General features: G+C 33.7%; 1 protein-coding gene across 1 annotated transcript; it reads left to right on the forward strand.

Annotated features, from left to right (window-relative positions):
• Nucleotides 1–4,268: 4,268 nt before the first annotated feature.
• On the forward strand, nt 4,269–23,367 carry LOC143253513 (carbohydrate sulfotransferase 4-like). Its single transcript, XM_076507524.1, has 3 exons — nt 4,269–4,570; nt 10,682–10,959; nt 22,198–23,367. The coding sequence occupies exons 1-3, from the start codon at nt 4,414–4,416 to the stop codon at nt 22,975–22,977; spliced, it is 1,215 nt and encodes a 404-aa protein (XP_076363639.1). The 5' UTR covers nt 4,269–4,413; the 3' UTR covers nt 22,978–23,367.
• The last annotated feature ends 1,497 nt before the right edge of the window (nt 23,368–24,864 follow it).

Consider the following 24,864-nt stretch of genomic DNA (forward strand, 5'->3'; position numbering starts at 1 on the left):
ACATGTAATTATAGTAAATTAACTTATGCATTATACATTTCAAAATGGAAAAAACTTATACAGTGAAAAAATAAATAATGTGAACTAAATGCTTCAATATTCATTACGTTTCAGATGAGCTTAATTACCTTGGAAGGGCATCTCAGCCTGAAACGTTGCAAATATTAAAACATCTGTTCCACATTAGTTATTTTCCGTTTTATAAGTTTTACACTTTTGGTTTTGGACTTCATCGTACCACAGCGGAATTCAGCTCACATAAAAAAGGAAGCTTTCTATGGTGCAAATTTAACCGATTCAAACCAACATCTAAGTTTCATTCGTAATCTAGATAAATATAATAGTCTTATTTCTTTTTGATATAATCTCTTATAAAATAAGGCAAAGTTTCCTACAATATAGTAATATTTATTTAAATTAATATCATGTTGCGTTTGAAAATACAATGTTTGTATGTAGTTGAGCACAAATTTACACAATGGGATATCTATGCCCGGCCTACCACTGGTATCAAATCCCAGTTTCTAGCGTTGTAAAGGGGGCAAATACAGAGTAAAATCAATGTAAACCCTACAAATCTGAACTGATCACTGTGTCTATACTTTCAAGCATCTGTTTTCAAACTTAATTATTTGTGTAAAGCCCATTTTACTTCTCCGATTTTAACTTAACATAGAATCAAAATTCATGTTTGCTACAACTTTCCCCCATCAAAATAAGACATCGACTCGTGCGTTAACTTTAAAATAATTAATTTAAATAGTAATTTACAAGTCTGTAAAAGTCCTGTATGTTTTGCTGTTGTTGTTTTTCTTTTGTAAAATCTTATGCTGTTGTTGTTGTTGTTTTGAATTAAGCACAAAGCTACTCAATGGGCTATCTGTGCTCTGTCCACCAAGGGTATCGAAACACAGTTTTTAGCGTTGTAAGTCCGCAAACATACCGCTGGGCCACTGGGGGGCAAAATCTTATGCATGTATATTCAGAATTTTGAGCTCAAGATATTTGATTTATAGAAATCTATAATGCACTATATTCTAATAACTACATCTTGTCCAATAAAAACTTTGACATTTAAAGGATTATGTATATCATGCAATTTTACAGCCCCTTAAAACTTTCTCAAAACCAAACTCAGTATATACTCACTACCTATTCTCTAATAAGAGTTAATTTCTAAGCCTATATATCTATTATTTTTATGTACTTACTATTTTTATATATTTATTATTTTTATGTATTTACACATTTTTATATATTTATTATTTTATGTACTCACTATTTTTATATATTTATTATTTTATGTACTCACTATTTTTATATATTTATTATTTTATGTACTCACTATTTTTATATATTTATTATTTTATGTACTCACTATATCTTTATATATTTATTATTTTATGTACTCACTATATCTTTATATATTTATTATTTTTACTTATCAAGAGGAATAATTCAAACAACACAAACTTCCACAATTAAATTTGTATTACCCATATAAATTGAAATTTGTATTTCCCATGTTAATTTAAATTTTGTATTATTCCTCTTTATTTAAAATGAATAATAAGCGATGTTGTTTTACTATGACTAAGAGCGGCGATTTTTACAAAATAATCACTGGAACAAATTCTTGAAATACATAATTAACTTGTTAAGATTAATGATCCGTACAGCAATTTGTAATTATTTACTAGCTGACTACTTACTAATTGATTGTCTTCAAGAAGGCCATGGTGGGGCTTAGTGCATTGGACAGCCAGTCTGAGGGACAAAATCACGCTGTGCACTATGGGTCGTGGCTGCGTTATAAGAATGAAGGTATGTGTATGTTTTCTTATAGCAAAGCCACATCGGGCTATCTCCTGAGCTCACCGAGGAGAATTGAAGCCCTGATTTTAGCTTGTAAATCCGTACTCTTACCGCTGTACTAGCGGGGGGCTAATGTGGTGATCCAGACGTGAGAATGAAGGTATAGCCCAAGCATTATAAGAGTGAAGGTATAGCTAAAGCATTATAAGAGTGAAGGTAATTATAAAACTTGAGTTGTAAATATAAACCCCAAAAATTAATAAACGTCCATTCGCAAAATAATAAAATAATAATCTAGGGAATTAATTATGGGAAGAAAATGAATTTCGCATGGGTAAGTTTGAAGACGAAGTTTTAACCAGGAAGATAAGGTAAACCTATCTAAGGAAAAGAGAAATAATTTAGAGAAAAGGTTAACAAAATTTTATAATTATTTGAAAGTAAATTTTCCGTTAATACTATAAGTGGACTTGATATTGACTTCAAGACTTTCTCGTGTTAACTTGTTGAGTGGTCTATTTCTCATGAGAATTACAACTACTATGGTCAGAAGAATTGAAGTGTCTAGAAACTAGGTCAGTGGACCTTTTCTTACAAATCTAAGGTGTTCACAAAAACAATCACCCAGTCTATAGGTTGTTTCTTCAATAAATACTTTGTGGCACCTGCTACACTGGATGGAGTAACTAACAGATTCTGACATGTAGAGTAACGCTCCCTTCCCCTGCTGCGGAATGTGTAACTACAAACTCTCTTTATAGAAAAAAATTCATGCATGTATTTATAATGTACTCTTGTTGGCTAACTGTCTTTCCTCTAGTCTATCACGTATTTCACCATGCAACAAAATTTTTACTTTTTCTTGTTTCTGGGCAGAAAGTGTTATTTTTCAATTGCTTATTCCTAAAGTAAATTCAAAAGACCTATTTCTCTCTTCAAGATTTGCTTTTGTGACCTGGGAGCGTATAACGAAAACATGATGGGAAGCTATATTTGGGGGCTGATACGTGAAACTGATTTATCTTACAGTCGCAAATCTCGAAAACTTAGTTACTTCTAAACATTTTTTGTATAACTTTAGTATAAATACATGTAAATCTTGATTCATATGATGTTTTATTCAGATCTTATCTAAATGAAAATGTGCAAATTTACCCGTTTTTACATTGAAAATAGGTTAATTTCTAAATTTCATTATCCAGGTCACAAAAGCAAAGTTTGAAGGGAATAATGGCCATTTTCTGTACTTTTACAACATAAGCAATTAAGAAATAATACATACTATCCAGGAACAACATTTGTGTTACATAGTGTTATTTAAGAACGGATAGCGTAAATATACCCTCGAACATCTTCCCATGAAATATTCAAAAACAGACTGTTCATTTCGCCACACATTATATTATAGTGACGTTGTTATTATATTGGGCAAGTCATTCAAATCATTTGGTGAAAATAATTCAAAAATCATTCCATGTAACGATAACAGGTCAGTTATTTTCTCTAGAGGCACTGCTAGGTGCCTAAAAGATTTGAGTCTCGGCTGATAGGCACGAGGAATTTCTTATAATTTTGATCATGGTTTTCTATTTTTCAAGGCACCAACTGCAGATTTGGGACACAGGCCTCTGATTCTATCCTTAATGTTTCTAAAAGCCTCTACACTTGTAACTTGTAGGCCTAAGTTTACAAGTGATGTTTAAATGGAAATATCTCACTAACGATGCTGGGACTTACGTAAAAATAAACTTACTTCGATAGTTTCACAGCTAATCGATCGAATAACTAAACATTCACAATAATTAACACTGATCAAAATATTTCACTGAACTAAATTAACTGCCCTCAATACTTATTCACTAATCATAATTCGCTCACTAAACACACTGACTCAAAGTTTCACATATTCTCGTATTTATCAAGAACTCTCATCTTTTGTGATCCTCATATTTCCTAAGCTTTTATGACGTCAAACTTAAAACTTTTTAAGCTAGCTTTCACAAACTTATTAATGTCATACACATCATAACTAACATTCGAATTAAAACATTGAAAATATATTTTATGATAGCATTTAAAGCTTATTATTATATATCCTATTTTCATTACTAGTTAAAAATTTTTACGGAGTTTTTAAATTGTTTAACTTATTCTTTATGACTAAAGTTTTTAGGTGTTTTTTTTTCCAAAACAAAATATCAGTTTCTAGTTCGATCTTGCGATGTTACTAAAACAAAATCTCATGTTTTGAAAGTCATATGAATACAAGGCCAAAAATTAAAATATTAATGAAAACAATGATGTCAGCTGTAAAGCGTAGGACAGAGCCGGAACAAATGGCTTACCTTAGAAAATATAGATACTATTTTAGTCAAATGACAATCAAGTTGGAAACAGATGGTTTTGTTGGGGAACCAAAGTTGCCGCCATTCTTCGTTTATTTTTACGACAAATCATTATTGAAAACACGAGTTCCTCGGATACCAATTTCAAATTCAACGTGCTGACTAACAGAATCATTCTTAGAATTCTATCAGTAACAATAGGTTGCGATAGTATATATTATGGATAAAGTGACTTTAGTAAAACAGCGATACTATGTTTCTAACATGGCTTAGACCTTCTCGTTTATTGAATGCAATACGTTTTGTAGTGGTTACGTATTTTGTGGTGGCATGTCTACAAATATCGTTGTTCAGGGATGACAACCAGCGTTTCTCAACTAAAACCAATAATAAGAGAAAAACACTCATCGGTAAGTTTATTCGCATAATCAAAAAGTTGTTTTAAAGAAACCTTGTTAAAATACGTTAGGCCTATCCACGAAGTCAATAAATTTAAACAACAAAAACTTTTATTTCTTTGTGTAATATTTTTTAAGTTAAGCGAAGGTCTTTTGAGCCAGTTATAAAACAGTAATACACATGAAAAATAAAACCTTTCATGAAAGCGGAAGTTCCTGTTGAAACATTGTATTTTAAAAATTAGTCCGCTTTGATAAGATTTCACATTAAAAAATCACAATCGTTTTTATCATAACATAACCATTAGATTTTATTACTTTTTATAGTGTACATCCCAACCGGCTCTCAGTGCCACAACAGTAGTTTTCGAATTTTTACTCCTAGAAACCAGGTATCAATATCAAAATCATTACTTGTATCAGACGTAGTCAGAGATTCAAATTTACTTTGTTGATCACTTGCATCAGACATAGTCAGAGGTTCAGATTTAGATTTTCAATGTACGTCCCAACTTTTCAATACCTCTGTGCCTTTAGTCAGTAATTCAAAAATGGAAATTATTTTTTATTTTTAAACATTTTGTAGAATTATGCTGCTAACATAATCTAGTGGTGATGACGAAAACAAGTGGGTTTGTTTGTTTAGGATTTGCGAAAAGCCACAAAAAGGCTCTCTGCATTAACCAAAGCCCAGTTTAGCGCTGAATGACTAGACGGAAGATAGCTGGCCATTGCCACACGCCGCCAATTCTTTCTATCAACGAATAGCATGATTTACCGTTACATTATAACCCCCATACGGCTGAAAGAATGAGTACATTTGTTGGGATAGAAATTCGAACCCGCGACCCTCAACTCGAGAGTTGAAATCCCTAGCCACCTGGCGAAAGCAAGAGGGAATAGATTAAGATGTTCATATATTATATCCGAGTTTTAAATATATTTGTAGACCATAAAACTACAATTACCTACATAAACCTAATTTAGCAGTGTAAGACTAGAGGGAAGGCAGCTAGTCATCACCACCCACCGCCAACTCTTGGGCTACTCTTTTACCAACGAATAGTGGGATTGACCTTCACATTATAACGCCCCCACGACTGAAAGGGCGAGCATGTTTAGCGCGACGCGAGCGCGAACCCGCGACCCTCGGATTACGAGTCGCACGCCTTACGCGCTTGGCCATGCCAGGCCCTGTTGTATCTTGGGATTTATTGTTGTTTGTTGTTGATCTAGGTGTGTGAATATAATTTTTTTCAACAAATTTCCCCCAAAAAACCGTTAATTTTATCGAGTGAACATAGTTTTATGGCAGTATTTATTTGGTTTTTTAATATATTGAGTTTTTGTTTTGTTTTATGTGCTGAATCCCAGGGAATGTATAATTCAGTATGGGTGATTTTTCTGTGGATTTCTGTTTTGAATTGTAGGTCAGTTCTGGTGATCTTAAGGTTGAGAAATGCTATTTGGCTAGTTCTTTTTCCTGTTCACAGGTGAACTTAATGTTGATGTGTAAAGTGTTCACGTGTTTGAAAAAATACGTTTGTGTTCTGTAGATGTGAATCCAACAACTGTATCATCAACATATTTGTATCAGTAAAATATTGGGTGTGGGGCTGAACTGATCGCTTGAGATTAAATTTCTGTCATAAAATGTTGACTTGAGCTGGTTAAACGGGATTGACCACACTTCAGTCATTTATTCCAAGATAGTTTTGTCATTTCGTTGTTTAATTTTTACTGTATGTTCAAAATTCAAACATCCTGCCATTCAACTTTATGATATCGTTCATGTTTATTTTTCACTAAAGGTTTTATAAATCACAAATATTAAAACGTTTGGTAAAATCATGATATTATTTTTCTTCGTGCTGGACAGGGTTCAGATAGTCTGTTATGTGGCTTTGGGATAAAACATTTATTAGTTATATATTAAATCATTTTAGTTTAACCATTGACCGAGCGAGGCTTAGTAATTAATGTTCTGGACTGTGAATCCCAGTGGTTTAAGTCCTGTTGTATTAAAAACTTTTATACGCACCGTCAGGTTGTGGGTTCGATATAATGAATAAAAAGAGCGACAGTAAAATCCAAATATACGATTATAGAGTTGACGATCGGTGCTAATGACTCTATCTCCCCTATCCAATCTAAATTTTACTTTCTGGTCTAAAACGTTTAATAAACGTGAAGGAAACTGGGTAATTAGTTCAATTGCGCATAGTATATGCAATAATATTTGAATACTATGGTGAAAACTGTTCTCGCAATATTCTACTGGAGCAGCTATATCCCGATGTAATCATGTGTATCTTTCCCTGCTGTTACCTTTCTTTGATTGTGTATATCTTCTTCCTGATGTTATCTTTTTTTATCGTCTACATCTTTCTTCTGATGTTACCTATCTTTGATCGTCTTTGTCTTTATGCTTTTCTTATTTTGCTTGGATCATCTGTATCTTTTTACTTGTGTTACCTTCCTTTAATCGTTTGTACCTTTTCCCTTATGTTACATTTCTTTAATCGTTTGTACCTTGTCCGTGATGTTACCTTTCTTTGATCTTCTGTATCTTTTTACTTTTGTAATCTTTCTTTGATCGTCTGTATCTTTTTCCTCATGTTATCTTTCCTTGTTTATCTGTATTTTTCCTGCTGTTACCTTTCATTGATCGTCTTTATCTTTTTTCTTATGCTACCTTTTTTTGGTCGTCTGTATCTTTCTCCTGATGTTACCTTTTTTTGATCATATGTATCTTTTCCGTGATGTTATCTTTCTTTGATCGTTTGTATCTTTTTCCTGATGTTACCTTTCTTTGATGGAGTGTGTCTTTTCCGTGATATTACCTTTCTTTGATCGTTTGTATCTTTTTCCTGATGTTACCTTTCTTTGATGGAGTGTGTCTTTTTCCTTATGTTAGCTTTCTTTGATCGTGTGTATATATATTTTTAAGTTACCTTTCTTTCATCGTCTTTTTTTTCCTTATGCCACCTTTCTTTGATTATCTGTATATTTTTCCTTATGTTACCTTTCTTTGATCGTGTGTATCTTTTTTTTATGTTACATTTCTGTAATCGTCTGTTCTTTTTACTATGTCTTTCCAAATGTTACCATTCATTAATCGTCTTTATCTTTTCGTTATGTTAACTTTCTTTGATCGTATATCTGTTTTCCGTGATGTTACCTTTCTTTCATCTTCTGTATCTTTTTCTTCATAATACTTTTCTTTGAAATTCTCTATTTTTCTCCTGATGTTACATTTCTTTCCTCATCTGTATCTTTTTCCTCATGTTACCTTTTTTATCATCTGTATTTTTCCTGATATTACCTTTCTTTGATCATATCTATTTTTCTTTTTGTGTCACATTTCTTTGATCGTCTTTATCTTTTTCCTACTGTTACCAATTTTTAATCGTCTTTATCTTTTGCTTATGCTATATTTCTTTTATCGTATATCTCTTTACCGTGATGTTATATTCCTTTATCGTTTGTATCTTTTTATTTATGTTACCTTGTTTTATCGTCTGTATCTTTTCCGTGATGTTATCTCTCTTTGATCGTTTGTATCTTTTTCCTGATGTTACCTTTCTTTAATAGTCTCTACCTTTTTCCTGATGTTATGTTTTTTTGATCGACTGTGTCTTTTCCTTATGTTAGCTTTCTTTGATTGTGTGTATTTTTTTACGTTACCTTTCTTTCATCGTCTGTTTTTCCTTGTGTCATCTTTTTTTGTTTATCTGTATCTTCTTCCTTATGTTACCTTTCTTTGATTATGTGTACCTTTTTCCTTATGTTATATTTCTTTGATCGTCTGTTTTTGTCTCAGGTCACCTTTCTTTGATCTTCTGTATCTTTTTACTTATGTTACATTTCTTTGATCTCTGTACCTTTTTCATTGTCATCGTTCTTTGATTGTCTGGTTTTTCACTCATGTCACCTTACTTTGATCATCTGTATATTTTTCCTTATGTTACTCTAGTTTTGTTATCTGTTCTTTTTCCTCATGTCACCTTTCTTTTATCGTCTGTATGTTTTTGGTTATGTCACATTTCTTTGATCATCTGTATCTTTCTCCTGACGTTACTTTTTTGTTCAGCTGTATCTTTTCCTGATGATACCTGTCCTTGATCATCTGATGTTACCTTTGTTTGATCGTGTATATCTATTTTTATGTTACCTTTCTTTGATCGTTTGTATGTTTCTCGTGATGTTACCTTTTTTGATCGTGTGTACCTTGTTTTGATGTTATCTTTCTTTTTCGTCTGTATCTTTTCCGTGATGTTACTTTTCTTTTATCTTCTGTATCTTTTTACTGATGTTACTTTTCTTTGGTCGTAACATCTTTTTCATTATGTTACCTTGTTGTGACCGTTTGTATCTTTTTCCTGAAGTTACCTTTTTTGATCATCTCTACCTTTCTCCTGATGTTACTCTTTTTTTCATAGTCTTATGTTTTTGGTTATGTCACATTTCTTTGATCGTCTGTATCTTTTTCCTGATGTTAACTTTTTTGATCATCTGTATCTTTTCCTGATGATACCTTTCCTTGATCATCTGTATTTAGTCCTGATGTTACCTTTCTTTGATTATCTCTATCTTTTTCTTTATCTTACCTTTCTTTCATCGTGTCTATCTTTCTCCTGATGTTACCTTTTTTTAATCGTTTGTATCTTTTTCTTTATGTTACCTTGCTTAGATCGTTCGTTCCTTTTTTTTTTTTTTGATGTTACCTTTCTTTGATTCTCTGTATCTTTCATGTGATGTTACCTTTGTTTAATCTTCTGTATCTTTTTGTTGATGTTAGCTTTCTTTCATCTTGTGAACCTTTTTTCTTATGCTACCTTTCTTTGATTCTCTGTATCTTTCATGTGATGTTACCTTTGTTTAATCTTCTGTATCTTTTTGTTGATGTTAGCTTTCTTTCATCTTGTGTACCTTTTTTCTTATGCTACCTTTCTTTGATCGTCTGTATCTTTCTCTCTTTCTCCTGATGTTACCTTTCATTCATCGTCTGTATGTTTTCCTGATGTTACGTTTCTTTATCGTCTGTATCTTTTTCCTGATGTTACCTTTCTTTCATCATCTGTATAATTTTGGTTATGTCACATTTCTTTGATCGTCTGTGTCTTTTTCTTTATGTTACCTAGCTTGGAACGTCTGTATCTTTCTCCTGATGTTACAGTTTTGGATCGTCTGTATCTTTTCCATGATGTTACTTTTCTTTGGTAGTATGAATCTTTCTCCTGATGTTACCTTTCTTTGATTTTCTGTATCTTTTTCCTGATGCAACCTTTCTTTGATTGTGTGTACCTTCTTCTTGATGTTACCTTTCTTTGATGGTCTGTATCTTTTTCCCGATGTTACCTTTCTTTGATTGTGTGTACCTCCTTCTTGATGTTACTTTCTTTGATTGTGTGTACCTTTTTCCTGATGTTACCTTTCTTTGATTGTGTGTACCTTATTTTTGATGTTACCTTTCTTTGATTGTGTTTACCTTATTCTTGATGTTACTTTCTTTGATCGTCTGAATTTCTCTGCTGAAGTCAAGAATTAATATAACAATTGTTTGTTTGTTTGTTTGTTTTTTGGAATTTCGCACAAAGCTACTCGAGGGCTATCTGTGCTAGCCGTCCCTAATTTAGCAGTGTAAGACTAGAGGGAAGGCAGCTAGTCATCACCACCCACCACCAACTCTTGGGTTACTTTTGTACCAACGAATAGTGGGATTGATCGTCACATTATACACCCCCACGGCTGGGAGGGCGAGCATGTTTAGCGCGACGCAAGCGCGAACCCGCGACCCTCGGATTACAAGTCATACGCCTTACGCGCTTGGCCATGCCAGGCTAATATAACAAATAAATTAACCATTCAGAACTGTATGGTCACGATAAACAGACTACAAAATAATTCGCTACAAAAAAATACGTACGCTACGTTCAGTTTAACATGTTTTGTATACGAGTAATCGTACTGGGTTGGTGTCGATTACACTTTGCAAAAAAAAAAAAAAAAAAAAAGTATAATATTGCATTCTTACATTTCAATTTTTTTAAAAATGTCAAATTTTTATAGTAGTTGTTTATGGAGAGTTTTTCTTATATAAAAATTATTTTTAAATGTTAGAAGATGAAGTCACAACACCAGTTTCTGGTAAGAAACGTTTTCCAATGCCAACAAATCGAGTGAAATCCGTTATTACACTGCAAACTTACTGGAGAAGTGGGTCTACATTTACCGGAGAACTGATTAGTAATTACCCTGGAGTCTTCTATCGTTACGAACCCTTTATGTACCTCGATCTTTTCAGAGAACTTGACCCCGAACAAACAAAACTTGCATTAAAGACGTTACGTCACCTCGCACGTTGCGAATATGAAAATGTTGACGAATTCTTTCAGCAGGTAGCAATTATTTATTAATTGTTATATATATATGTTATAAAATCAAAATAAATAAATAAAAGTTTATTGGGAAATAGAAAAATCCTTCATTTCATTGTTTATTCAACACAGTTTTTATTTTCATAAAATTATATGCATTTAATTTGAGACATATCAGGGTTAATCATGCTGCTTAGAACACCACACAAAATGTTGTGGTTCAAGTGGTATTTATAGTACTAAGTTATGATACAAAACACATTACGTGAAACTGTCGTTATTATAAATTTTAGTCATGTTAAATATAAATCTGATTTCAGAGTAAGGACTAACAACACACTTTAATATTGAGTGTGTGTATTTTTCTTATAGCAAAATCACAGCGGGCTATCTGCTGAGCCCACCGAGGGGAGTCGAACGCCTGATTGTAGGTTCGTCTACTTACCGCTGAACTAACGGACGGCTGTAATATTGTGGTTTATGCATTATAATAATGCATGATATGCAGTTTTACGTTTCGTAAATAATATACATTAATAATTACATTTAGGATTTAAAACTTCTTTTTGTTTCTAAACTAATAGCTATGTATATATTACCATTTGTATGTTTCTAAATAGAAATAACATGACTAATTTCACAAAGAAGGCTTAATTTAAAGCAGTGTGGTCATATAGGCCTTTTTGTAGTTTTCTCTGTTTGTCTTAATTAAGAATATTTTAACAACTTTTCTGATAAAAGTTGTATTACATTATATCATAAATATATAAATAAGGTAGCAAACAAAATAATATTTATGTGATATTATACATCTATTCGAGGAAAGGTATCAAATGGGTGCGATAGTTTTATCATCTATACCTATTTTAATACCTTATTTATCACTTATATTAAAGTGTTGTACTTCTAATTTGTAAAATGGTTTCTTCGTTTATTCGAAATAAAGATAAAGACAGAAGGCGCTATGTTGAAAGAAAAGACGTTAGAAAGCTACTTTCTGATAAAATTGCAGATTTTTCAATGTTATGTGGTTTTATTGTTTTCATCTTTTAGAAATTAGAATTGAATAACAAAAATAACTAGATTTAATAAGATTAGAGATTAAAATAGTAGCTATAAGTTTTTAATTTAGATTTTAGTAGTAGTTATAACGTTGGATTAGGCTTAGTTATAATTCAACTTGCAGTTAGATTGTAAGACAAATTAAGTATATTGATTTATTTAATAAATATAGTTTAAAACTGGTTAACTATCAGACTTAGGCTCAACAGTGTTAACAACAGGCTATTGGTATTTAATTATAGTATCAAGCGCTTACTTTAATTTTACAAGTAACACAATGATTAAGACTACTTCAGGGGTTAAGCGTTCCTAGTTTGTTAGGTGTTATAGGTGCAACTAATGGGTTTTATTTGGGAACTCTGGACTACAATACACTTTTAAGGACGCTAGTATTGAGAATGTTTAATTTATATGTACTACTAATAATTAATTGCGGAGATGAAATTTTGAGTAGGTCACTGGGGCTGAAATTAATATGTAAGGATGAACATGTTAAATGGTTGGACTTATGGGATCAGTTCAGTGGGAGGAGAGAATTTTCTGGAAAGCATGGTTTATATTTAAGTACGAAATGGTCTGGCATGTTTGTAAGGGCTATTAACTCAGCTGTTAGGGAAGCTTTAAACTAGGATTAGACAGTGGAGAGGGCAAAGATAAGGAAAATGAAACAAATTGTGATGTAAAGGAAAGTTTAGTGTAGGAAATCAAAATAAAAGTAGTTATAAGAATAAGCTTAATTGTTATTATTGTAATGCTAGAAGTATAAAAAATAAAATAGATGAGTTTAGGACATTGGTAGGAGTAGAAGCTTTAGATATAATGAGAATAACTGAAACTTGGTTAAATGTAGATGTTTTTGACGACAGAAATTTCCTTGAAATACATGGTTTTAGGCTATTTAATAGGGACAGAGCAGTAAAGAAAGGGGAAGGAGTGGCTTTATATGTAAAGTGTGAGTTACATGCTGTTGAAGTTCACCGTCATATTATAACGTCCCCCACGACTGAAAGGGCAAGCATGTTTGGTATGACGGGGATTCGAACCTGCGACCCACAGATTACGTATATAGCACCCTAACCACCTAGCCATGTCGGGCCCCATTGAAAAGGGATGGCTTCAGTTTTTTTTTATTTAATAGTTTTAATTTTCTTAGAGGATGAGATGGACTAACAGGTGCGTTGTTGTCCTTAAATATTATGTTAAAAAGGCCCTCTTAGTGTCTCTTTTCTTTAAAAACGAACTGTTTATCACTGTCACGAGGTTTTGCAGAGTCATTTTGTCTCTTAACTTTAGGAAAGTTATTTAAAAAAAATTAAAAATGTGAATACAGTAAGCTAATGTACATATAGATGTGTATATTTATTTTAAAACTACAAATATATTAATCTCTACTTAAACATAAAGAAAAATCTAAACACAATATGTTATCTGCAGTATATCCGAAACACGATACTGTGTGTATGCAAATATAGAACCTTATGCGTATAAACTTAGGGATAGGAAACTGAATCGATAAACTGATAAAACTGATACTTTTTCACGAACCGAAATCAGAAGAAAAATCGATTCGAAAAAAAATTAAAAACTTAAATTGAAAATCGAATTGAAATGATGTTAAAAATTAAATTTGAATTCGAATCGATAAGAAATATCGGTTTGTATTTCGGTTTCTCTAGGAAGCTTTCATCAGTAGAGAATCACTCGCACGTGTTATTCCCCTTATGAATCCAAATCCTCAGATCAGACTTACATTTGTGTTTGAGTACCCATTATGTCGCCCATCTCTATTTTTCCTTACATTTTTATTGACTTGATTAGACCCTTCCATCCACCCTTAATCTGTTCTACTGTATTAAACCTCTTAAAGAAATGGTATTATTACAAAAATCTATTCGGCTCAATTGTTGTAAGTTCCCAATTTTTTAATGAGGCTGCTGCTACCTGGAAAGTGACCGCTGACTGTATTTATAGAATGGCAACACGGAACAAAATAGAGAAGGAAGCGGCGCCTTTGAACCTTTTTGGGAATTATAAAAATGACCTTTTGAGAGAATGACCAGTTGCTTACCTTTCCAAATCATTGGTCAGTATATAATTAGAATTTAACTTCATTAAGCCTAAAATCGGCTTTCTTTGATGTCAACGTGATCAAATAGTCTCAAAGGAAGCTTGTTAATTAGAAACATAACAAGGGCTATCATGTTTTTCAGTGAATGAATATTCAGCTACTTTCGTTTTGACCAAATCCAGATAGCCCTGAATCTGGTAAACGTTTCTGATTCAGCAGTGTCATTATACATTGCTCTTATCTGCTGCCTTTGGTATCTTAAATTAATTAACTTATTATTAATGTGAATATTTCTCATAAACATCTAAAGAACGAGATGAGACATTATACGGAGAAAAAAGAAAATGTCCTAACAATGAGACATTATTAAAAGCCGGATGCAAATAAAATTGCAGTATATTTCACTATAGCTTATTGGTGGAACCGTGAACTTTCAGTATGTTATAAACGAGTACCTACTATATAGGTCTGAGAAGTTATGAAGTGATATAAAAGATATTTTTTGATATATTAAGTTCAGACGCAACTCGGATGCTAAATAGCACGTTTGGAGAGCGTAATGTTCTAAAGCTTGGATGCAATACTGCTGGGTACAGTGGATGATAAGCGTCTCTTATGACAATTAAGTGTAATGTAGGAATCTTTTTAATGATATATATTTTATAGTTATTGTGATATAAATTAGTTCATATGAACCACTTTTAGATTAAAATTGAAGGAATAAAACATATATACACAGTATACTGTTTATATATATACATACATATATATAAAAATATTTTAAAGATAAAAGTACATAAAAATTAAATAAGGACGAAATTACTAAGTAACATTACAGAGTATACTAAGAAAGAAGGAAAACAATGTAGACAAATGAAAATTAAAATTATTTTGTGTAAATAATGATTGAATAATTCAACAGTAACAACAGTACCGTTCATTTGTTAACACTTTTCATCAATACACTCATGCGATACCATATGTATTACATTTGTCACATATCATGAGAGAAATTCTCTGTCGACTCTGTTCCATGACAGGAGTAATGTATTTGTTCAGTAATTTCATTATTATTGTATTTACAGTATTCATGGAATATCTGCTGATATATTTGTCGATATCTTATTTCTTGAAAAAGTCCATAAGATGTTAGAAATGCAAAGGTGGCTAGTTAAGACATACAACATTACATCGATTCATGACATAAGATTATTATGAATTTCTTTGTTTATTCATAAAATGAACATGTTTAACACCAACATAGATGTGTGAAAGAATAGAGATGGCGCTACAACCTTCTTCAATCATCTTTCATTTCTCTAACTTGGGATTTCGAAAATACGCGACTTCATATCGTCAGCATAATCATTCTTTGAAATCATTATCCGTATTCTTATGGTACCTGCGTCTGTATAAATGAATCTACTGCATTTTTATGTCATTCTCTTTAGAAAACGAAAGTAAAAAATATTCGTTTTCACTTGTTCTATTCTTACTATTGAAATATCCATACACGGTACAATTACTTGCCATGTTGGCTATTTCTCTTCTTTTCTTAGAAAACGACTGGCAATTAAAACATTTTCCTCTATAACATTTTCTTAGTATAATGTGACACAAACTTAGGCCATTATTTATCAAGGGAAATTTTGTGGAGTGAGTAAAGTGGGGCTAACTGAGAGGCGCACTTGACGTCACTAAGCTCCGCCCATACTCTACCGAAATATCAAAGGTTGCTCACTGGGCAATATATAGTCCTATCAGCGCTCATCTGCTGCAGACAAAGCTAAAGAGAAATAGTGAACGTTACTTAATCCATCTGAATCGTACCAGGGAAGACCGTTCTTTCGAATATTTTGTCTGGTCGCCATTTTATACGTTTTCCTACCCTTTTCAAATATGGGGTGTTACAAAACTAATGAAGTATATTTATATTTCACAATCGCTGGTTTTCGCGAACACACAAAATCAACTTGTAGTGTAACTGGTTGCATTATGGTTTTAAAAATCCTTGTGCTATCAATCTAACAAAACACATGGAGAGACACCATAAAGCAGAATTTGAAAATCTTGTAAGAAGACGTGAAGCTCAAACAATGAAAAGATCACTCGCGCAAGATGAGAAGACGCAAGACCACAGCGACACCAAGTGTGCAAAAACCACGAGTTTTTTGTACAACAATAAATATTGCAATGGACATAAAAACGTTTAATAATTCTATGGTTGAGTTGGTAACCCTAAATGCGAGACCTTTTTCTACAGTAGAGGGCAGTGGTTTATGTAAAGTAATCGATCCAATTAAAAAGACGCTTAACACAACAATGGATCGGAAGAAAAATTTGACTTTATGAAATAAAAAAAGCTACAAAAATTGTGAAGTAAATACGTGAATAGCTGCAAAATAGAATGTTTTCACTGAAAATTGACATCGCAACTTGTTTGGATTGATCTATGCTAGTCTTTAATGTCCAAGTCATTAATAGAGACTCTCTTCAAATAAGAACGTTAGCTGTTACAAACTTATGTTCAACTCATTCGGGTAAAAAATCAAAGAAATAGTCATAAATATGTTATCGAAATACAATTTAAGTATAAATCACGTGTATTATACCATTACTCATAATGCTAGAAATATGGTTAAAGCCGTGAAATTGATTTCCGATGAGGGAACTGAGACTGCCAGTGATGAAATTGATATAAGTGAACTACATGATATTAAACAAGTGATATAAGTGAACTACATGATATTAAACAAGTGATATAAGTGAACTACATGGTATTAAACTAACTAAGCAGTGATTTTTTTCTGTTAAATGTGCTGCTCACACTTTGCAGCTTTCAGTAAAAGATGCATCAAATGGAGAACTGTGTGGAAATTCTATATCTCAGGCACGAAAATTGTCTAAAAAGCTGCAAAATCCAGCTACAACACTATGTAACACAAATTTTGATCCTGGATAGTATGTGTTATTTGTTAAGTGCTTATATTATAAAAATACAGAAAATGGCCATTCTTCCCTTCAAACTTTGTTTTGTGACCTGGATAATGAAATTTAAAAATTAACCTATTTTCTGTGTATAAAGGAGCAAACTTGCACATTTTAATTTACATAAGGTCTGAATAAAACAACATATGAATCAAGATTTACATGTATTTATACTAAAGTTATACAAAATGTTTAGAAGTGAGTAGTTTTTTGAGACTTGCGACTGTAATGTAAATCACTTTCACGTATGAGCCCCCAAATATAGTCTCACATCATGTTTTCTTTATACGTTCCTTGGTAGCGGCGTTCAAAGTCCAGTATATCGTGATAAAAGCGCTCGCCTTGTTCCTCTGAGTATGCTCCCATGTTCTCCTTGAATTTATCAAGATGAGTGTCAAGGATATGGACTTTCAGGGACATCCTGCAGCCCATTTTGCCGTAGTTTTTCACCAGAACCTCAACTAATTCCACATAGTTTTCAACCTTGTGATTGCCCAAGAAGCCCCGAACAACTCTGGCAAAGCTGTCCCAAAGCTTTGTTTTCCTTTTTACTGAGCTTTTTGGGGAATTCTGTGCACTCCAGGATCTTCTTTATTTGTGGTCCAATGAACACATCAGCTTTGAGCTTTGCCTCAGACAGCTTAGGGAAGAAGTCTCGAAGGTATTTGAAGGCTGCAGACTCCTTACCAAGAACTGTGAGAAATTGTTTCATAAGATCCAATTTTTTGTGCAATGGTGGGACCAACAATTTCTTGAGGTTCACTAGTGGCTCACACTTGACTTTGTGCCTCCTCACAGTGAACTCGGTCCGTTGTGGCCAGTGCTTCCTGTGTAGTGCACTGTGGTGTCCCTACTGTCCCAGAGGCAAATATAACAGGGAAACTTGGTAAAGCCTCCTTGGAGACCCATCAGGAATGCCATCATTTTGAAGTCTCCGATAACTTCCTAGTCAAACTCATCATAATTCAAGGCTTCTAGCAAGGTCTTGACGCTGTTGTATTCCTCTTTGAGGTAAACCAAGGATATATAGATTTTAAATGGTCTAAAATTTGTATAATATAAATCTTACTATTCAAGCAAGTAAAAATTGTCCGTCTTACCTTCTAGAGTGTTTTTGCAGTGCTCGCAGGAAAAATGAAGTAACCAGAGTTTGTCTTGATCCCCTACAGGCATGCTGAAATATGCCTTGTAGGCTTCACACGTTTTAGCAGATGCTGTTACAGAGTACTTTCTCCCTTTTGTCTTGATAAATTGGCCACATACATAGCAGAATGCGTCTGGAGAATGCTTGCAGCTTCTTGATGCCATCTCTGATAAAATCAGATAGGTCTATGTGTTCACTTAAGCAGCTAGAACTAAACTGAAGTGATGAGTGGTGAGCCCCTATGTATATATTACTATGGAAAGCTCTTGAAAATTCTTGTAAGTTCGAAAAAATTCTTTTCCAGCTACTGAGCACTGAATTTACCTGAAATGTTCTGGAAAATGGGTAGATTTGAAAATTTCATTACCCAGGTCGCAAAAGCAAAGTTTGAAGAGAAAAATAGGTCTTTTCCATTTACTTTAGGCATAATCAATTGGGAAATAACACTTTCTGCCCAGGAACAAGGAAAAGTAAAATTCTTGTTACATAGTGTAATGAATATTTTAAAAGACAAAGAAATATTATATGCCTATCGTAGACGTGGTGACGAGAAGGTGCTCAACATATGATCTTCCGTTCGGCGGAACTCCAACTGTTTGTTGAAATAACTGGAATGGACTTAAAACTTTCTCTTCAATCTTGGAAGAAATTACAAGACATTATGTGCGTATTATTTGTTTGTTTGTTTTTGAATTTCGCGCAATGCTACTCGAGAGCTATCTGCGCTAGCCGTCCCTAATTTAGCAGTGTAACACTAGAGGGAAGGCAGCGAGTGATCACCACCCACCGCCAACTCTTGGGCTACTCTTTTATCAACGAATAGTGGGATTGACCGTAATTATATAACGGCCCCACGACTGAAAAGCATGTTTGGTGCGACGGGAATGCGAACCCGCGACCCTCAGATTACGAGTCGCATGCCTTAACCCGTCTGGCCATGCCGGGCCATGTGCGTATTAGAACCGAATAAAAAAAAACTACAGTAGACTTACAAGAAAAAAATTTAACTCTGGAGGGCTTCTATAAGATATGATTTGTTTGTAAGTGTGAAATATCCAAAATCAAGGCCTGGCATGGCCAAGCGCGTAAGGCGTGCGACTCGTAATCCGAGGGTCGCGGGTTCGTGCCCGCTTCGCGCTAAACATGCCGTGGGGGCGTATAATGTGACGGTCAATCCCACTATTCGTTGGTGAAAGAGTAGCCCAAGAGTTGGCGGTGGGTGGTGATGACTAGCTGCCTTCCCTCTAGTCTTACACTGCTAAATTAGGGACGGCTAGCACAGATAGCCCTCTAGTAGCTTTGTGCGAAATTCCAAAAAAAACATCCAAAATCAAATGTCTGCTGGCTCACAACATCATAGAACCAATGAATGCGAGAGAAAAGAAGTTCTTAAAAGTTGAGTAATATTATGTTATATAGATCGTTATATCTAGACCCTAAATTTAATGTTATGTTATCTGAAGCAGAATAGGAATGAGTTATAAAACATTTGATCAAACTTAATGGGAAATTATGCGCAATGAATCCCAAACTTGAACTTCAAGTAACTTTGGAACCTGAAGAGCAGATGGCATCCAGCACATCATATAAAAAACAACTCATATATAGAGATGAAATAGTTATCTTTCAAAACGACATCTGAATACAAATATATATTAAAGCCACAGGTTACCAAAAGAGTGCATACTGCCTTGTAAAAAATTATATATATATATATATATATACATGGAAGATGTGATGGTGCATATTAGACGTAGTGATATACATACAAACATATATATGTATAATTAAATAAATAGCTTTAATACTATTAATTAAATTAATTGCTTATCGGCAATTAAAATCAGCGCTCTAAAACAATAATGAATTTAATATACATTTAGCATTAACATGTTTTTAGCAAAGAATCCACTGTTAACCCCAGTTGGCACCTCAAAGTCGTAACGGATAATAATTGTGGTAATAGCTCCTAAATGGGTTGGGGATATTCGACTTAATAGACAAAATCCAAGCGCTGATGTTATACTAGCCAGTTAAGGGTCTGAAGTTGAGTGCTTATACCCACATTATCTCAACTGATACTGTCTTTCACTGTCTGTAGCCAGTTGTGGGAAGGAAGTTACCATTAACAGTTTTTATAACTCCTAAAGTAAAAATTAAACCCACCCTAACATTTATACTACATGTGTATGGAATTCCCAACTTCCACTCTTACAAAATCTTTCTAAAATAACAAAAGATCTTAAATTAAACTACAATATGTAAATATCGTATGGTTTACAAACTCTTTCTAAAAGTATTAATAATATGAATATTGATTCAGAAACGTTTAAACATGTTACTGTAAGCTACGTTTTTTAGATATTTTAATGTTTTGTTCATTAGAAGGAGTTTTTACATGATGTTATAACTGCGATAAATAAAAGAAATTTCAAGAAAGCTTAGGCTTTAGTGACATCTCGGTTTGTAAAATAATATACATTATAAAACCCCAGACTGAGTGAGTCAGAGTTAATCAGTTTAGTTAGTCTGGTGAATGGTGCTTAGAAATTTAGTCAATCAGAGTACTTTTTGTTAGCGATAAATAGAAAGAAAGTAACGTGAGCTTCGTGTATGACATTGACGCAGTTTCGACATTTATGCTGAAACATTGTTTGCGAAGTTAGGCCTACCAGTGAATGTAGCTTGTATAAAATGTGCTTAGAGAGATAAATTTATTTATTAATGTTTGTGTTTTCATTATAGCAAAGCCACATCGGGCTATCTGCTGAGTCCACCTAAGAGAATCGAACCCTTGATTTTATCGTTGTACATTCGTAGACTTACCGCTATACCACCGTGGAACTTATTTGTTGATCATGAACGGGCTGAACTTCACATTATTTTTAATAACCCAAAAGATTGGTTTGGTTTGTTTTGAATTTCGCGCAAAGCTACACGAGGGCTATCTGCGCTAGCCGTCCCTAATTTAGTAGTGTAAGACCACAGAGAAGGCAACTAGTCATCACCACTCACCAACAACTCTTGAGCTACTCTTTTACCAACGAATAATGGGAATGACCGCTCATTATAACACCCCACGGCTGAGAGGGCGAGCATGTGTTGGTGTGATGGGGATTCGAACCCGTCACACCCAAAGGAACAAACGTTACAATAGAACACGTTACAATAATGTTTTTAATTGCTGTCGTTATATGATACGCTTTTCTTCTGTTTTCGCAAGGTGATTTTGCTATCTATGGATTTTTGCTACCTTTTTAGGTTATCAAACTCATAATTCAGAATTAATCGATATAAATCATCCAGGACTAACTGTTTTAATTAACTGAAGATACCATGAACGGTTCTTTCAGTGTGTGACGAGGAGGAAAAATGTTTTTTTTTAAGAGCCATGTATTAAAACACTTTACGTGTCAGTTTAGATATGAAGAAAACGTTCGAAATAACATTATTCTTACCAGTATTTAATTTATAGTTATCCAAGACTTACTTTGATTAACGTTTATAAAGTCCGTACACGCAGTTTTTGTGAGGCCTTCAAGTAACTTTATTTACTTCTTTGTTCTGTTGTTTATTAAGTTCATCAGGTTGTGTTTCCCACCATTATATTTATGGTCTCTTATACGTAAGTCAGTATTAAGTTTGTACAAATTGTTCTTATTGTGTTATTTGAAGTGTGTGGAATGTAATAGGCCTAATACTAATGCCCTGTGACAAGCATAGTTATAAATAATTCTTCATCGGCCTTCACAGGGCTTACAACCGCATTTATTATTGTATCAAGTGGTTTATATATACCTATAATATTACGACCACTACTGTGTTTGTCGCATCTCAAGAATTTAGGATTGAGTGACACGTGTTGTCAACGGTGGATATGACATGTATGGTGAGGTTGGAATGATATTATTGTAATTATTGTAAATTCCTAAGGGACTAGATAATAAATGTAATGTCCAAGAATGTAAGATGTCTAATACTAATGTTTTAATCGTAGGTTCGTTTTGGAGAATGGAACAGTGATACATTGTTCCATTACAGAAACTGTTCATGGCCCTGTTTTCGAAGACCTGTAGAAGCTTGTTTATATCAATCAAATCCAAGTCTGTGTTTCTCTGAACCAACCGAACGATGCTTGGGTAAACTCTTTCTCTCCGAGGCTTGTCGAAGGTCTTCCAGCTTGCTCTTCAAAATCGTTCGGCTTCGACTGGCTAAACTGGCGATGCTGTTAGACGAACCTGCTTTCCATCATTTAAAAATTATTAATTTAGTTCGTGACCCGCGTGCCATAATTTCATCTCGTAATAAACGTCGTTGGTGTATAACCGACGCTTGCAGAAACCCAGTGTTCCTCTGTGAAGCTATGCGTAAGGACATCGAAGTTGGCGAAACGCTGAAAAGGCTTTACCCGCAGCAGTTTTTTCATTTTCGTTTCGAAGATCTTTCCCTGTGGCCATACGAGACAACTAAGAAACTGTTTAACTTTCTTCAACTTCCTAGCCATCCCCGAATCGATTTTTTCCTGAGAAAGCGCCTAAACACTTTTCTTACTCACACTTTTTATGACCACGATGGTAAACTTCAGAGTCCTTCAACTCACAAAAAGCCTGTTAAAGCCATCTTTCGGTGGGTCGATGAACTTCCCTTGGAAGAGATACTAACCATTCAAAGAGTCTGTGGAGACGTTTTACAAAAGTTGGGTTATAAACTTGTTAATTCTACCGAACAAATGTATAGCTTTTATCCTATTGGTTCCTATGGCATGACTGACGTTTAGAACCCAATAATATACTAGATTATAAACTCTGGTGGTTCGCGAGCTACTGTTTGTATGCAATAAAATAGAACTTAGCGGAAAGCCTTGTGCAACGCAGAGAAATAAATCACTGTAAGTCAAATATTAGTAATTTCTCTGTAATTAGATAGCTATGTTAGATTGAAGTCTGCAAAATGTTAACACTCATTTTATTTTATATCACGAGATTTGTATGTTATAGTTTCTTTTCATAAAAATAAAACCAGAAAAGAATGCACTTACCCTGACTGTTGAGATTCACTGGAGTGATTACGCCATGAAAAAGTTGAATATCTGGGAAAGGTATAAATAATGTACTTTCCTGAAGTTATTAATATTGATTGCAGATGTTTCATAAATAATATGAGGCAAAAGTACAGCAGGTTATTCTCATAATACGTTATCTCAAAATCAAGTGGCAAATGTAACGATTTTTATCGTTTATCTTGCTTTAGAATAATTGTGTGAAAATCGAAAAAATAATTATGGAACATAGCAAAGTTCCTAAATGTCTACTAGAGCTAATTGCGTAATGGTCAAATTTAAATATCAGTAGGCCTACTTGATCGACTGTAGGTTATTGTAATAATTTGAGAAATGATACCGTCTTTTTAGGTATAAAAAATTTAAAATAATATTCTACAGAATCGGTATTATTAAAAATACTGTGATAAATGTTGTTATTACTTTGTTCTTAATCGGAAGTGCCTGGCATGGCCAAGCGCGTAAGGCGTGCGACTTGTAATTTGCGGGTTCGCGCCCGCGTCGCGTTAAACATGCTCGCCCTCCCAGCCGTGAGGGTGTATAATGTGACGGTCAATCCCACTATTCGTTGGTAAAAGAGTAGCCCAAGAGTTGGCGTTGGGTGGTGATGACTAGCTGCTTTCCCTCTAGTCTCACACTGCTAAATTAGAGACGGCTAGCACAGATAGCCCTCGAGTAGCTTTGTGCGAAATTCCAAACAAACTTAATCGGAAATTTTTTTACATTTACAAATATAAATATCTTCTTGTATGCATTGCCTTGGTTTTGTTCAATAGGCGTAATTCTGTGGAAAGAGGGGGCCATTTTGACAAATTTGAAACGTAAATTATTTAAATTTTCATATTATATGTATTCTGTAGGCTGCATATGAAAATCTTCAAATCTGTGCCCTGGTAAGTTAAGATGTTGTTATTAGATAAAAATTCTAATTACAATTTAACCGTACGAGTTAAAAATAAAGGTAATGTTTGTCAAGGTTGGTCACGTAGCCACAAACTCAAATATCGAAGCAAATATGGCTTATAAAAATAGAGTTTAAAACTGCGCAGACGACAAAAATATCAAAATATTTGTTTGTTTTCTGAATATCACGCATAGCTACACAACGGCTATCTGCACTAGCTGTCCTTAATTTAGCAGTATAAGACTAGAGAGAAGGCAGCTAGTCATCACCACCTACCGTTAATTCTTGGGCTGCTCTTTTACCAATAAATAGTGGAATTGACCGGGTAATTATAACGTCCCCACAGCTGAAATGGCGAGCACGTTTGGTGAAAAGGGCATTTGAACCCGTGACCCTCAAATTACGAGTGAAGCGCCCTTATCACTTGGCTATATAGAAATAAAAAAATAGGTTGAACATCCTATTGACATTTCAACCTATTATTTTATTTAAAGCACATGATAGCTTATTTATAAACCTACTAAAAGTTTATAAAAACTAAAGATCTCATATGTTTATACATTACCTTGCGAGGTTTTTCTATAATCACACATTTGTTAAATCAGACAAAAGTACAGGTATCAACAAGTTTGATGAGCTATGTTGGCCAGACTTGTCAAGTGTCACGCATTTATACGCTCTCGTGCTGTACATATAAATCT

The sequence above is a fragment of the Tachypleus tridentatus genome, chromosome 6 (assembly GCF_004210375.1).
Source record: "Tachypleus tridentatus isolate NWPU-2018 chromosome 6, ASM421037v1, whole genome shotgun sequence".
Taxonomy (NCBI): Eukaryota; Metazoa; Arthropoda; class Merostomata; order Xiphosura; family Limulidae; genus Tachypleus; species Tachypleus tridentatus.

Bases quoted from the DNA above. Each gene is read 5' to 3' on its own strand.
- LOC143253513 (XM_076507524.1), top strand. From the start codon at position 4,414: ATGTTTCTAACATGGCTTAGACCTTCTCGTTTATTGAATGCAATACGT. The intron at 4,571-10,681 runs GTAAGTTTATTC...TTTAAATGTTAG, and splicing joins TAAGAGAAAAACACTCATCG to AAGATGAAGTCACAACACCA. The intron at 10,960-22,197 runs GTAGCAATTATT...TTTTAATCGTAG, and splicing joins TTGACGAATTCTTTCAGCAG to GTTCGTTTTGGAGAATGGAA.